Here is a 16767-nt window from a genome sequence, read left to right as displayed (position 1 = left end):
GTGCTCTCGCCGGAACTCGCGCTGCAGAAGGGGGCTCCCTCCCACGTGGGTGCAGCAATCCCTGACTACCTGCGGGGTGACCCGCCACTCCAGTAACAGGGAAAAAGGGGCTGGGAGAGACAGCGTGAGCGCGTGCCGGAGCTCAGGGAGGGAGGGCGCCAGGCGGAGCGCGACCTCGGCTCCCCGCCCGCGCGCACTCGCCGGCTGTGCCTAGCGGACGTGGCTCCTGGCGCCCGGCTGCTCAAACTTTTTCCGCGTCCCAGGCCCCGAGTAGGGAGGAAGCGGGTCCCCGCAGGGTCGAGGAAGAGACTGCTGGAGGCCACGCCACTTTGCCAGAGCCCAGCCTGCCGCCCCGCCCGCGCTGACTTACCTTCTGCACTTGGTCATGGTTGAGCTCCGTGAAGAAGTAGGCAAGCAGATGCGAGGCAATCATCCTGCCGCGACCCGACGGCGCAGAGTTGGGAAACCAAGGCGGGGGCGCGAGCGGGGAGGCGAGCGGCGCGGTCCGACTGCTTTGTGCTGGGGCTCGGCTGCCCGGCCGGGAGCTGGGAGTCCGGACGGCGCACAAAGAAGGCTACCGGCGAGAGTGCGCCCGGCTGGCGGAGGGCGCGGGTCTCCAGAGACGTGATTTTGGCGTCACAACTGCTAGAAGGCGCCTCAGTTCTCTCCTGGCGACGTGTCCGGTTGTCCCACGTCAAGGCGCTAACTTCGGCCACAGGATCACTGAGGCTCAACTTGAGAAGAATCTCAGCCCGGCTCCACTCGGGCAGTGGGACCTCTCCGATCCACAGGGCGTGGCTCCGGCCCGCGGATTTTCTTAGCTGGGTGACACGATGTTGCCAGCGGCAGCCCGGGACTCCTGCGCCGGAGTTTCATGCAACAATGTGGCTTATTGAGGGGCTGCCGGCCCGCGGGCCTCCGGGCCAGTGACGTGCGTACGCCCATTGGCTGCGCGGGGAGGGTGTGTGCGCCCGCGGGCCGCCCGCCGCGGCGGCGCAGCCAATCATCGCTCACGGCTCGCGGGCGCGGCCGCTCAGACACCGGAGCCGGCAGCCTGGGGAGGCGCGCCGGGGGCGGGGGCGGGGGAGGGGCGGGGCGCCTGAGATGGGACGTGTGGTCCGTGGCTAAAGGCTGGGACTGAAAGGCGCATGAGCCACCGCCGCGTCAGGCTCGGCTATGGGTGGGGGGAGCGTGATCGCGGACCCGGGGTGTGGGGCGACTGGAAAAACGGGCCAGTGGGCCAGCACACACCCTGTGCGGAGAGACACCGTCTGGCATCTCGGGATCACGTGAGGGGCTCCCACTGCCCAGTCACACGTCTAAAGCATCCTAGTTCTTACCTATTGTAGCACGGCCAGAAAGTGAGCCGCCTTAGCTGCTGATTGTACTAGAGCAGGCAGTACAAGAGTCGGCCCATCCTTCACACCACTGATAGGATGTGAGTTTCACTAACCCCGTTTTACAGATGAGGAAATTGAGGCAAGGCCAGGGCTCACACCTGTAATCCCAGCACTTTGGGAGCCCAAGGTTGGAGGGTTGCTGGAGACCAGGAGTTCATGACCAGACTGGGCGACATAGTGAGACCCCCATCTTCCCAAATAAAAATAACTAAATCAGCCGGGCATAGTGACGTGTGCCTGTAGGCCCTGCTGCTCAGAAGGCTAAGGTGGAAGGATAGCTTGATCCCAGGAGTTCGAGGCTGCAGTGAGCTATGATCATACCACTGTACTCCAGCCTAGGTGACAGGGAGACCCTGTCTCAAAAACAGACTTGCACGAGGTCACATAGCTAATAAGTGGCAGATAGGGAAGAGAACCCCAGTCCCTCTACTTTAAGGCCCTATTCGCTTGCCCCATTATCCCATGCTGCCTCTCTAAGAGCCAGAGAAGTAGGAGGTAGAAAAAGAGCATCTCTGCAGCTCTGGGACTGATGATGTGAATGAACTGGGTAGATGGTAAGTGTGTAACTGGATGATTGAACATGGGATGGGGTGGGTGAGGGGGCTTACCAATGCTGAGAGGAGTGGAAGCCCCAACCCCAGCTAATGCTAGACACCAGACTCCAAATTTAAACACACAGTGGAAACTGGCAAGAATGAAATACTGATTTCAAGAGACATGACATTAGCGCTGGTGGAGAATGGCAAGCCTAAGGTTGGAAAAGGTTCAGGGAAGGAATATGAAGGTCTGCCATGTTCCACTGAGGAGGAGTTTTTCTCTCAAACAGTGGAGTGCTGTCTGCAATGTGTACAGGCTTAAAATTATTATATAAGTAATTAATACTCATTGTTGAAAAATAATATATGGATAAACAGGAAAAATAAAAATCATGATCCATCTAGCCTCTCAGCTAAACTTCCTTTTTTTTTTTTTTAAAGCAGGGACTCGATATGTTGCTCAGGCTGGTCTTGAACTCCTGGGCTCAAGCAGTCCTCCCACTTCAGCGTCCCAAATAGCTGGGGTTACAGATGTGCTCAGCAAAACTTCTTGAGAACTATGTACCCTTCAAAATGCACGTCCTCAACCCTCCTTCCCTATACTCCAGACAGAATTGAGCTCAAACTGCTTTTGTCATAGTCATCATAATGACCTACATGTTGCCAAATCTTGCATTCTCTTCTCTTCCCTGCCCTTGTGTTACTCCTCCTCTCAGGATGTTGAGGACAGTTAATCACATCCTCCATCTGGACACACCTTCCTCGCTCAGTAAGAGCACCAGTTCTCCACTCTGCTGGTTTCCGGCTAACCTCACTCCCCAGGCTCCTGAGTCTCTGTTTGCTCTATTGGTAAATGCTGGGGTATTCGGGGCTTCCCTCCACCCTCTTCTCTGAACTAGTTACAGTTTCAAACTCCCTGAGGAGAAACTAACTTCCTAGCCCCATGACTGTTATATCATCTGCATGCTGATGACTCACAATAGTAAATCTACAGTGAGAACCTCTCCTGGAGTTGCAGGCTTATTTCTCCAGCTTGCCATTTGTCATCTCCACTGAAGTAACTAGCATATCACACTTAACATGTCCAAAGCTGAACTCAACTTTTTTTCCCAAATCTTTTTCTTTCCCAGTTGTCTCAGCAAATGGCATCGCCATCCACCCTAACTCATCTTCGATTCCTTCTTGCCACTCACCCTCACAGCCAGTCAATCTATCAGCAAGCAGTTAATTCCACCTATAAAACAGACCCTGCATCTGACCACTTCTCTCCATGCCCTTAGACACCTCCTGAGATCTTCCCACAGAACACTGCTTGGCATTCACACTAGCATGCTTTCCTCAAAAATGCAAACTCTTTCTCACCCAAGGGTCTTTGCTCTTCCTTTTCCTTCTATCTAGAATATTCTTCTCCAGGCCTGTCTCCAACTCATTCTTCCACCTCACTGAGGTTCCACTCAGATACCTCCTCGTGATGCAGGGCAGGCAGGCCCCAAAATTTGGACTTAGCCTGGGAAGATTCTTGGCTTCACCCAGTAAAGAATTCAAGGGAGGCCGGGCACGGTGGCTCACGCCTGTAATCCCAGCACTTTGGGAGGCCAAGGCGGACGGATCACGAGGTCAGGAGATCAAGACCATCCTAGCTAACACGGTGAAACCCCGTCTCTACTAAAAAAAACACAAAAAATTTGCCAGGCATGGTGGCGGGCTCCTATAGTTCCAGCTACTCGGGAGGCTGAGGCAGGAGAATGGCGTGAACCCAGGAGGCAGAGCTTGCAGTGAGCCAAGATCGCACCACTGCACTCCAGCCTGTGCAACAGAAAGAGACTCCACCTCAAAAAAAAAAAAATTCAAGGGCAAGCGGGTGGCATTAGACAGCAGCTTATATTGAAGTGGCAGTGTACATCAGGAGCAGAGGCACTGGTCTTTGCAGAGCAGGGCTACCTCATAGGCCGTGTGCCCAGAGTAGCAGCTCAGAGGCAGTTCTGCACTCATATGTCTACCCACTTTTAGTTAACATGCAAATTAAGGGGCAGATTATACAGAAATTTCTAGAAAAAGGTTGGTAATGGGTTGTTGAGTCATTGCCATGGAAAGGGGCAGTGACTTCCAGGTGTTAAATCTGGAACTCTAATCTAGAGTCTGGTCCCGAGTCTTAGCCCCCACCTCCAGAGTCAAGTCCCCACCTTCTACCTCATCAGAAGGCTTTCCTTGACCAGTTTATCTCAAATAGTTCCCCAAGTCACTATCACTTGGCCCTAGTTGATTTCCTATTTATTTTCGCTATGTTCTTCCTCTCCTCAATAGATGATAAGCTAAAAGATGGCAGGGTCTGTGTCTATGTCATTCCTTCATGTTTGCAGTGCCTAAAATGGTGCCTGACGCATGGCAGACATGCAATAAACATTTATTGAATGAATTCATAGAAGAATCTTAGAGATGACTACTGTTCACATGTTGTGTAACAACACACACACACATAGAGTTTATAGTTTTATATATTACTTCCCAAATCTTTTCCCATTTCTCTGTCTACCGTAGATCATACACCCAATATCTCTCACCTGACTGGAACAGCCTCATAACTGGGCTTCCCTCTTCAGATATAGACACACCATAAATATATAGACTTAGATATTTAACAAAGATTCTTTGTTTGTTTTTTTTTGTTTGTTTTTTTTTTTGAGATGGAGTCTCGCTCTGTCGCCCAGGCTGGAGTGCAGTGGCGCGATCTCGGCTCACTGCAAACTCCGCCTCCCGGGTTCACGCCATTCTCCTGCCTCAGCCTCTCCAAGTAGCTGGGACTACAGGCGCCCGCCACCACGCCCGGCTAATTTTTTGTATTTTTAGTAGAGACGGGGTTTCACCGTAGTCTCGATCTCCTGACCTCGTGATCCGCCCGCCTCAGCCTCCCAAAGTGCTGGGATTACAAGCGTGAGCCACCGCGCCCGGCCCTCTTTGTTTGTTTGTTGTTTGTTGTTTGTTTTTTTTTAGATGGGGTCTTGCTCTATCGCCCAGGCTGGGGTGCAGTGGCACAATCTCGGCTCACTGCCACCTCCGCCTCCTGGGTTCAAGCAATTCTCCTGCCTCAGCCTCCCAAGTAGCTGAAATTACAGGCACTCACCATCATGCCCAGCTAATTTTTATATTTTTAGTAGAGACAGGTTTTGCCATGTTGGCCAGGCTGGTCTCAAACTCCTGACCTCAAATGATCGCCCATCTCAGCTTCCCAAAGTGCTGGGATTATAGACATGAGCCACCACACCCGGCCCAAAGATTCTCAAAGCAGGAAATTATACAATTGCGTTTGCTTTTTCAGGGCCGTAACTGCCCTCCATGTGGATGGGGAGGGAAAGAGGTCAGAGACCAAAGGCAGAAAGAGGCAGAAGCTATAAGGTAAGACTAGGACCTAAGCCAAGATGAGAGTGGGGCAGGGAGGAAGGTTATGGGTTTAGGTATTGTGAAGTCAGAGGTAGAACTGATGGCTTTGGCTGGGATGGGTGGAGGGAAATGAAGAGGAGGATGCCTGCTGCCTAAAATTAGATGAAAATTCAATAGCCTGGTGCTACGAAATGCATTGTCTCCAGGCAGGTAGAACCAAAGCCAGTGGGGTTGGGTCAGCTATGATCCTTTCTTCACACACTAATTTTAATGCCTCTTCTCCACTCCCCTCTGTGGTCCCATTTCATGTGAACCGGATAATAATCATAAAGAACTTTAAGTACATGTTATCTCTTACAAAGTTCCCAGGAATCCTGGGAGGTGGTTGGAATAAGTATTGTTATAGGCCAGGCACAGTGGCTCACGCCTGTAATCCCAGCACTTTGGGAGGCCGAGGCGGGCGGATCATGAGGTCAGGAGATCAAGACCATCCTGGCTAACACAGTGAAACCCCATCTCTACTAAAAATACAAAAAAATTAGCCGGGCATGGTGGTGGGCGCCCGTAGTCACAGCTACTCAGGAGGCTGAGGCAGGAGAATGGCGTGAACCCAGGAGGCGGAGCTTGCAGTGAGCAGAGATCACACCACTGCACTTCAGCCTAGGGCACAGAGCAAGAGAGGTCTCAAAAATATATATATATATATTGTTATAAACCCCAGTTGATACACGACAAACTGAGGGGAGGCTACCCACATAAGGCTGACTTGTTTCTGTGGTTCTTCTGCCTCCAAACTCCATTCCTCAAGTTTATGATTTATTGAATCTCATCTCTCTCTCTCTCTCTCTCTCTCACATACATACATGCACGTGTATACACATGCACACACAGAGATGTTGAAAATTGAAGAGACAGACGGTCATGTAATTTATATTCCACAGCCCTAGGAAGGAAATCAATCAGCAAAGATTAGTAAACCCTTACAGTGTTCAGGACACTCTCCTCAAAGTGAAATACAAAAAGAAACACAAAATGTGGGTCTTGCACCTGAGGGATTAACTGTTTAGTCAGAGATATAAATGAACACATGAAACAAATATTACAAAATAGAAAAGCCTATCATTAGGAGCCAAACATGTATCTGTCTTTATACATGGTGGAGTTCTGAAGGAGGAAGATACACAGCCACAGGCTAGAGTTGGCCAAGGGTGGTCTGACAGATGCAAATGCAGCTTCCTGATCTTACACAAGGCTACTGCTGGTGCTGGTTCCACATATGACTGACCTGAGCCTAGCCATCAGGCTTCAGGGAGCTATGTCCTGGGAAGAGACCACTTGGGATTTATCAAGTTTGCAGCATATCATAAGTGATGGTATTATGTAGAAAATTTTAAGACTGAGGGTGGGCCTGCCCTGCATGTAAATACTCATGAGTCTATGCATCCTATTACATTTAATACTGTGCCCTATGTTTCATAGTTCAGCTATAATGTATGTATTTGGGGGATTGGGAAAGAAAGACATTGGAAAGCAGTTAAAATAGAAAAGTGGAAGCCACATAGATACACAACACCCCACTTTATCTGTCACAGTTGCAGACAAAACCCATTCAAGCTAATTTATACCGAAAATGAGTTTACTGAAGAATATTTAAGTCCCTTGCAGGCTCTTCAGGAGGGCCAGAGGATCAGGCTCAGAGGCTAACTGAGCCAAGAGTGATGCTCGAGTTATACCACTAAACTCTGCCAGGGGAGATGCTATTGCTATGGCTACTGCACTGGCATCTCTGCCCACACTCGTGACACTGAACATGGGATGCTATTTAGCCTGGAGGTGCCACAGCCACCTTTGACAGCTGAATATCTGTCTCTCAGCACCCTTGATAAAAGGAATTCTGCATGGCACCTCCTTTTTTATGGTATTTATTTCCAAATTGGCACTTTACAGCTGGTTGGCAGAGCTTGGATCACATTCCCAGGCCCTCGCTGCAAGAGAATCTGGGAAAATGGGCTCAGGGGGTGAGGAGCCATAATGCAGAAAAGTTCCAAAACATAAGAAAGATGTTCAAAGGGGCTGGCCAGTCCCAAAGCCTGACAAACCTCCACCACTCACAACAGTCACTGAATGTGCTAAGTTTAAAATGCCCTTAGACAAACTGGCTTTATGGCATCCAAAATATATCAGAAAGATTAAAAAATAAGACATCTGTACTTGATTGAAGTTAAATTCAGGGGAAAAGTAGTCAGGAGGCAAATCAGCACCAGGAAATCTGACTATAAATCAGTTGACACGGAGCTGGATGATTTATCCTCTCCACACACAAGGTGTAATCCAGCACCTGTTCACAGATGCCGTCAGTGTCACAGAAGATAAGGAAAAGGCCACTGTGAAATATTTCCAGGGGGTCCCATCCAAGGCCATCCCAAACGTGAGGGCTGTCATGCCTGATCTTCTCATCCTAATGGACATAGAGCCATAGGTATACCCCTCCAACAATCTGCATGAGAAGGGCATGGTGGCATGCTGAGGCCGGCATGGAAACACTGTGGTCTTGGGCTTTTCTGCGCCCTAGTTTCCTCATCAGCACAGTGAATATCATGATGTAGAACGGGCAAAATCTTTAGTTCAGAGCCTGGTACCTAGTAGATCCTGAATCTAGTTTTCTAAACACACTGCTTGTAATATCAAGTCCCCTATTCTATAAGAACTCAGTGATTAAAAGCCCAGGTGTCTGGATCACTTGAGGTCAGGAGTTCAAGACCAGCCTGGCCAACATGGTGTAACCCCATCTCTACTAACAATACAAAAATTAGCCAGGCATGGTGGTGGGTGCCTGTAATCCCAGCTCCTTGGGAGGCTGAGGCAGAAGAATTGCTTGAGCCCAGGAGGCAGAAGTTGCAGTGAGCTGAGATCACGCCACTGCATTCCAGCCTGAGCAACAGAGGGAGACTCTGTCTCAAAAAAAATAGAAGAAAAAAGGCCGGGCGCGGTGGCTCAAACCTGTAATCCCAGCACTTTGGGAGGCCGAGGCGGGCGGATCACGAGGTCAGGAGATCGAGACCATCCTGGCTAACATGGTGAAACCCCGTCTCTACTAAAAATACAAAAAATTAGCCGGGCGTGTTGGCGGGCGCCTGTAGTCCCAGCTACTCAGGAGGCTGAGGCAGGAGAATGGCGTGAACCCGGGAGGCAGAGCTTGCAGTGAGCCAAGATTGCGCCGCTGCACTCCAGCCTGGGGGACAGAGCAAGACTCCGTCTCAAAAAAAAAAAAAAAAAAAAAAAAAAAGTCCAGGTGTCAAGACTAGCAAATGTGGAGTCTCAGGTACATGGGAGAGACTGGTTTGTTCCAAATGGAAATGCAGTGCTCTGGTCTAGAGAGGTAATTTTAGTGGGGAATGGCAGGAAGGATGCTGGGCAAGTAGACAGGGCTCAGCTGAAAGGATGGGAGGTAACAGAATCCCATCAGTGCTTAAAGACACAGTATCTTGGCTGGAAGCAATGTGGAGGATAGATTAGTAGACAGTGAAACCAGAGTCCTGCAAAAAGATGCTGGAGGCCTCTACTAGACTCATGTCAGAAGGACAGAGAAGAGGGGAAAGAAGTGAAGAAAATGTAAGAGGTAGCTTGAACAGGACACATGAAGTGATTGAATGTGGAGAGACGTGGGAGAGAGTTGGAAGACTCCAAGACAATGCTTTTCAACCTTGACTGCTCTTTGGAACAGGCTGTACCAAGGGGAGTCAGTGGTTGGCCCTAGGTACAGGCAATGATGGGTGCCTTGCTGCAGAGAATTTATAAACAATAATAAAATCTTTACCCTGTCTGGTTTTTTTAATTATCACCATAGGCTGGCAATTTTAAACAATATCAGTGACAAAATACTTCTTCCTGGATTACAGCCAGCTGACCCAGAGTATCCCCCACTTCCTTTTTTTTTTTGAAACCAGGCTGATTATAATGTTCCTATGGAAAAGTAAACAAGTAGGACTACCCCCAAAATTTCTGCAAACCATAGCAAGAAGCTTGTTCATTTGCTTTTTAAATATTAGACTGGTGATAAAAAAATAATAAATAAATTTGCCGGGTGCGGTGGCTCACGCCTGTAATCCCAGCACTTTGGGAGGCTGAGGCGGGCAGATCACGAGGTCAGGAGGTGGAGACCATCCTGGCTATCACGGTGAAACCCTGTCTCTACTAAAAATACAAAAAATTAACTGGGTGTGGTGGCGGGCGCCTGTAGTCCCACCTACTCGGAAGGCTGAGGCAGGAGAATGGTGTGAACCTGGGAGGCGGAGCTTGCAGTGAGCCGAGATCGCGCCATTGCACTCCACCCCGGGCGACACAGTGAGACTCCGTCTGAAAAAAAATAATAATAATAAATAAATAAAAAATATTAGACTGGTGAAGCCATTTCTAAGACTAAAAACCTAAGTGTCATAAAAGACCCACAAAAGAGTCTCTATTAAGCAATGTCAAAAAACAACCTAGACAGAAATATATATCAGAAACAAAAGGCTCAGTTTCCTGCTATATAAAAGAGCTTTTTCAAATTACTAAGAAAAAGAAATCCAACCCTTAAGTAAGGGACACATTAGAGAGTTAACAGGAAAGGAACAAATGACTATTTGATATATGAAAAGATAATTAACATCACCCAGAATAATGATGAATGCAAATTTAAACCATATTGACTTACCATTTTTTGCCCATCAGCTGAACAAAAATCAAATAATGACAACATACCTTACCACAGGGAAACAGGCACTCTTTAAAGTAAACAGATTTCCCTAAGAGGAAATGAAATTCGTGAAGCACTGTTAACCTTCTCTACTTATTCTAGCCTTCTGAGTTCCTTGTACAGTTTACGTTCCCAAGCATTGTGTCTTGTTCACTATTATAATGGAAGAATACATTGTAGGTGGGAGAACACAGCCTCCATGAGGTCAGTTTGACACTATCAATTATAAGTACACCTGCCCTTTGACCCAGCAGTCCCATTTTTCTTTCTTCTTTTTCTTTTTTTTTTTTGTAAGACAGAGTTTTGCTCTTATTGCCCAGACTGGAGTGTAGTGGGGCGATCTCGGCTCACTGTAACCTTTGCCTTCCAGGTTCAAGTAATTCTCCTGCCTCAGCCTCCCTAGTAGCTAGGATTACAGGCATGTGCCACCACGCCCGGCTAATTTTTTATTTTTAGTAAAGATGGGGTTTCACCAGGTTGGCCAGGCTGGTCTTGAACTCCTGACCTCAGGTGATCCACCTGCCTCGGCCTCCCAAAGTGCTGGGATTACAGGCATGAGCCACCGTGCCCCGCCAAATAAGAGAATTTATTTTGTAGACTCTTGTGCACTTGAACCTCAGAAGCTGCTTCTTTTTTTTTTTTTTTCTTGAGACGGAGTCTCGCTCTGTCGCCTAGGCTGGAGTGCAGTGGCGCAATCTTGGCTCACTGCAAGCTCTGCCTCCTGGGTTCACACCATTCTCCTGCCTCAGTCTCCCGAGTAGCTGGGACTACAGGCGCCCACCACCACACCCGGCTAATTTTTTTATATTTTTAGTAGAGACAAGGTTTCACCGTGTTAGCCAGGATGGTCTCAATCTCCTGACCTCGTGATCTGCCTGCCTTGGCCTCCCAAAGTGCCGGGATTACAGGCATGAGCCACTGCGCCCGGCCTCCATTTTTCTTATGGGTACACCCATACATGCTGTGTAAGGTTATTCATTGCAACATCCTTTGCCATAGAAAGACTGAGACCATGCTAAATGCTATCATTTGGGGACTGGTTAGGTAGCTTACAGCATACTCACAAAATTAACTTGCCATCACATTAAATAAAAAGAAGCTCTCAAAATATTAATATAGAATCATCTATAAAATACAGTTAAGTTTAAAAAGGGGATGTAGAACAATGTGCATAGGAAGTCACCATTGGTATATACAGAGTAACTGAAAATAAAATAAACATATACCTGTGTATAGTCATAAACTATCTTCTAGGTGGAAGAATTAGGGGACTGGGAGACAGGCATGGGAGAGAGATCTTATTGTATAGTCTTGTACGAGTCACAAGTATTATCTCTTCACGTACACACACACAAAACTGAAGTAAATTAAGAAAAGGACCTACTGGTGTGAAGGCAGCACAATTGAGTAGAAAGGACAAGAGTAGTAGAGACATCTGAATCCACAAAAAATTATAATTTAAAAATTAAAAAGATTATATCCAGGCCACACCCCAGTCCAATACATAAGTAACTCTGTGGGTGGGACCAAGGCGTCAACATTTTTAAAGCTCACCAGGCAATTCCAAAGTGCAGCCAGTGGTAAAAACCAGGACTCTCACATGACTGCGAGTGTTTTGGTTTCAGAGTTTGGGAGATCTGTTGAGTTAGTGTCAGTCTTAGCATCTAAATCTGACTCCTCCACCCCCTAAGCACTAGTTCGATCCCTTTGCATTTCTCTGAGCTGGTATCTCTTCCTGCATAAGTAGCATCTGCTTCTTATCTTCGTAGCTGCCTCATCCCTCCCCTCCAGACAGTGGGAGCTCAGTTTCCTTCTTATGAACTTGCCAAAACCCAAGTTAATTTCCTAACCTCCTGTCACTTTAGAGATGAGCAATGTATTGCTTCTAATTAGGAAGGCACTTGTCCCACCAGGAATGAGCCAGGGCCCTGTTTCTGGCAGCTCCAGCAGGACCGCTCTCTCTGACACTTCTTTTCAATGACTTCAGTTAGAATGTCAATTCTCATGCAAGTAACAGGACACTCTGCCTCTAACAATAAGGATATTTGTTGTTTCAAATAAAAAGCTGCCCAGCAGTGGGCCAGGCTCCAGGCCAGGCTCCAGGCTGGTGCATCAGGGCTCTGGCCCTGCTTCTCGGAGAATCTCTTGGCTCTGCCTCCCTCTGAGTTGGCTTAATCTTCAAACCGGTGCTAAGGTGACTGCAGTGTGACCAGGTTTCGAATGTAAACAACAAGATCCAGAGAAAGAGAAGGACACCATCTCCTCCTGAGTCTGTTTCTTATAAGGAAAAAAAAAATGTTTCCTGAAACCCCTCAGCAGCTTTCTTTCCCCTTAATCTCATTAGCCAAATTGTCACATACCCATTTTTAAACCAGTTACCTGGAAAGAGGAAAAGGATTACCATGGTGGGCTTATACCATGGCTCTCAACTGGGTGAGAGTTTGACTCCTAGGAACATTTGACAATATCTGGAGGCATTTTGGGCTGTTAAACTGCACTGGGGCATGCCCCTGGCAGGGATGCTATTAAACATCCTCTAATACCTACTATAGCCCCCACAACAAAGAATTATCCAGCTCAGAATGTCAACAGTGCTGAGACTGAAACACCCTGGCTTAGACTAATCAGGACCTACTCCGAGAGCTGAGGATGGGGTCACCTTCCCCTTAGTGATCTGATGGATCCCAAACAATATTAGGGTTTTTAGAGAGAAGAAGAGGTATAGTAGACAGCCAGCAATGTCCCCCATGTCAGTGCTTCACAGTTACTGAGGTTCAGCATCTGCCTCCTTCAGGGTAACCCAGACAGACAATTTAGAAATTGGTGGTTAATTACAATAGATTATATGGCTCTATCATCCCAGAACCCAGTGAGGCTAACATTCTTTATTTAATATTTATACTTCTGCAGAACCAGAAGGCTGTCACTCAAAATGGCCTTGAGACACTTACTTATTGGCCAGTCTGAGAACATTACAAAATTGCTTCTCTGAATCTTATCAGAGAGCAAAGCATGACATCACTATTGGTAGAATTTAGCCAGCAAGGAAAATGTGGGGTTGGCTGCTCCCATTTGCGACATTGTTTGGTATCCCGAGGGGACATGGGAGCTCAGGGAGTTAAGATTAAAGTATCAGCTGAAACATCCAAAAGAACAATACGTCCCTGTTCTTTTTTTTTTTTTTTTTCTGCAACAGTTACTTATCCACTATCTCTTTAGACTGAAAACAAAATCATTTATTATAGAGACCAGCTTTTTAGGGCAAAGATCAGGGTTGACATGCCATCCTAGGAATTGTGTACGCATGTGTGTATTACTGATTGCTAAGCCTTTGGCAAGGCCTTGAGGAGTAACTCATGCCTATAGAACAGGTACAGACAGCTGGTGTCACCAGGACTCAACCACTCCCCAGTGGACATCAGCTGATTCTGAGCCAACATGACTTCATCCCAGAGTTCTGTCCTAACAGTTAAAGTCAGGTTAATTCACCCTATGTCTCATATCCCTAAAAGCTATAGTCACTACCTGTAGTAATCATTAGTTCTATTCACCAAATATTTCTAGTCTTCTGTCTAAGTTCATGGTAGGATTGCATAATCATATCCCTTTATAGTTAGATACAGGCATGTGACTTGCTTTGGCCAATGAAAAATTGAGCAAGTGCACACAAAAAGCTGAGCTTTGGCTATCGTGGAAGCACAGAGACAGAGCCTTTGTCATCCTGGATCCCTAAGTGAGGACAACATGGAAGAGAGTCCCCATCCACCTGCAATGGACAAGTAGCAAGAATCCCTTTTAATTTTAAGCCACTGAGATTTGAGGTCGTTTGTTAACTCAGTATAACCTATTTTATCCTGACTGATACAATACCTGAAATGCTGGTTCTCCTCCAGTCATCTGCCTCCTCCTACATCTCCTCCCTGCATTGCCCCATTTTTGCTCTCCTCTATCTAATTTCCTACTTCTCTTTTCATATCCCAACATTTGGAGTTTTACATTTTGACTTTCAATTTTTTAAAAGTCCTCAGATGTAAGTGGTTCACTATTCTTTAATGCATAGCACACTGTCATCTGCCCAGGGAGGGCCTCTCTATTTGTAGTTTATTTCTTTTCATTTTTTTTCTTTTTACCCTTCAACCCTGATACCTGTACCCTTTTTTCTTCCTAGCCCTTGTCATAGGCTAGAATTCTAATATATTTCAAGTAGGTCTTTAAATAGACATCTATTCAGGCTGGGTGCAGTGGCTCACACCTGTAATCCCAGCACTTTGGGAGGGTGAGGTAGGTAGATTGCTTGAGCCCAGGCTAGTTTCAGACATAGGGAGATCCTATTTCTACAAAAAATACAAAAATTGGCAGGACATGGTGGTGCATGCCTGTAATCCCAGCTACTCAGGAGGCTGAGGTGGGAGGACCACTTGAGCCAGGGAGGTTGAGGCTGCAGAGAGAAGTGATCACACCACTGCACTCCAGCCTGGGTGAGAGCCAGACTCTTGTCTCAAAACTGTATTCAAGGCTGGGCACGTTGGCTCATGCCTGTAATCCCAGCACTTTGGGAGGCCAAGGCGAGCAGATCACTTGAGGCCAAAAGTTCGAGACCAGCCTGGCCAACATGGTGAAACCCCGTCTCTGCTAAAAATACAAAAATTAACTGGGTGTGGTGGTGCGTGCCTGTAATCTCAGCTACTCGGAAGGCTGAGGCAGGAGAATCGCTTGAACCTAGGAGGCAGAAGTTGCAGTGAGCCAAGATCAGGCCACTGCACTCCAGCCTGGGAGACAGAGGAAGACTCCATCTCAAAAAACAAACAAACAAAAAAACTGTATTCAAGTATTCAAGATCATAAAATAAAAATAAATAAATAAGAGAGACATTCCTGTGAGGTCTTGTGACATGGCTTCTAATGAAATGGCTGAGATTCATGTCTCCCATATACACATATCAGTATAATATCTCTTAGTATTTGAACCAGCTTCAGTGAGTCTGTTTCTTGAAACTAAAATAATCCAGAGAACACATTACCTCATAGGATTGTTGTGAGGCTTAACTGAGAGCAGGATGTGGTGTCTAGACATCTCAGACCAGTGTTCCTTAAAAGTATCAGGACCTGTTTTATAGTAGTTGGCAATGAGCTGAATGAAGAGTTATTTAGGCCAGAATTAAGGATTCAGTCTCCATATAGCCCCCTGTTAGCTTTGCCAGATACCAATACCACCCCCAACGCTAGCCTAAGAACTGTTTTAACCCGTTTGACATAATAATAGAGGTTAAAGAGTTTAAAACATGACACCAGACATGATTAGACAGACTAGTGGACAGAATAAAAAGCCCAGAGCCAGGTAGTGGCTTAGTACATGATAAAATTTTGGTTTTTCAAGTCATCAGGGAAAAGATGGATTAACCAGTAAATGGTGTTGGAACATCAGGGTGTTGGAACATTAGGAACATCAGGGAGACCATCTGGGAAGAAAAATTTATTTTGGATTCCTATCTTATTGGTTACAACAAGATAAATTACAGATGGAGCAAAGATTTATGTGTAAAAAGTCAAATTATTAGAAAAATCATGGGAGAATGTATGTAATACCCTCCAATTAAAGCTTTCCTAAGTATCACACAAAAACCCAGATGCCTTAAAAGAAAGCTGAATTGAATTACATTACAATTTTTTTAATTACTCAAGACAAGTCCACCATAAACAAATTTCCTGAAAATATAAATAACTTCTACAAATCAATAAGGAAAAAATTATTGTTCCATTTGAAAAAATAGGCAGAATATGAAGTGTTCATAGAAAAGGAAATATAAATGCTCAAAATCAATCTTGTCCAACTCACGGCTCACAAGCCACATGCAGCCTAGGACAGCTTTAAATGTGGTCCAACACAAATTCATAAACTGTCTTAGAACATTATGAGATTTTTTTTTTTTTTTTTTTTTTTTGAGACGGAGTTTCGCTCTCGTTGCCCAGGCTGGAGTGCAATGGCGTGATCTCGGCTCACCGCAACCTCCGCCTCCCAGGTTCAAGCAATTCTCCTGCCTCAGCCTCACGAGTAGCTGGGATTACAGGCATGCACCACCACGCCCAGCTAATTTTGTATTTTTAGTAGAGACGGGGTTTCTCCATGTTGAGGCTGGTATCGAACTCCTGACCTCAGGTGATCCTCCCTCCTCAGCCTCCCAAAGTGCTGGGATTACAGGCATGAGTCACCACGCCCGGCCAACATTATGAGATTTTTTTGTGATTTTTGTTTTGTTTTGTTTTTCAGTTCATCAGCTATTGTTGATGTTAGCGTATTTTCTGTGTGGCCCAAGACAATTCTTCCAATGTGGCCCAGGGAAGCCAAAAGATTGGACACCCCTGCTCTAAACATACAAATATATGCTTGAAGTCAAATAAGAAAATGCAGCCGGGTGCAGTGGCTCATGCCTGTAATACCAGCACTTTCGGAGGCCGAGGTGGGAGGATCACAAGGTCAGGAGATCGAGACCATCCTGGCTAACACAATGAAACCCCGTCTCTACTAAAAATACAAAAAAAAATTAGCCTGGCGTGGTGGCAGTTGCCTGTAGTCCCAGCTACTCAGGAGGCTGAGGTAGGAGAATGGCATGAACCCAGAAGGCAGAGCTTGCAGTGAGCTGAGATCACGCCACTGCACTCCAGCCTGGGAGACAGAGCCAGACTCCATCTCAAAAAAAAAAAAAAAAGAAAGAAAA

General features: G+C 46.6%; 1 protein-coding gene across 1 annotated transcript in view; it reads right to left on the bottom strand.

Annotated features, from left to right (window-relative positions):
• The window catches only part of HK2 (hexokinase 2), a 62737-nt gene extending 61792 nt beyond the window's left edge, over positions 1–945 (bottom strand). The window contains exon 1 of the mRNA XM_055241100.2: positions 371–945. Coding sequence (XP_055097075.1) covers positions 371–433 — 63 coding nt within the window. The 5' untranslated portion in view covers positions 434–945. The remainder of the gene's footprint in view (positions 1–370) is intronic.
• Positions 946–16767: the final 15822 nt, after the last annotated feature.

This window comes from Symphalangus syndactylus, chromosome 14, assembly GCF_028878055.3.
Source record: "Symphalangus syndactylus isolate Jambi chromosome 14, NHGRI_mSymSyn1-v2.1_pri, whole genome shotgun sequence".
Classification (NCBI taxonomy): Eukaryota; Metazoa; Chordata; class Mammalia; order Primates; family Hylobatidae; genus Symphalangus; species Symphalangus syndactylus.
This window is presented reverse-complemented; position numbering and strand designations above follow the sequence as displayed.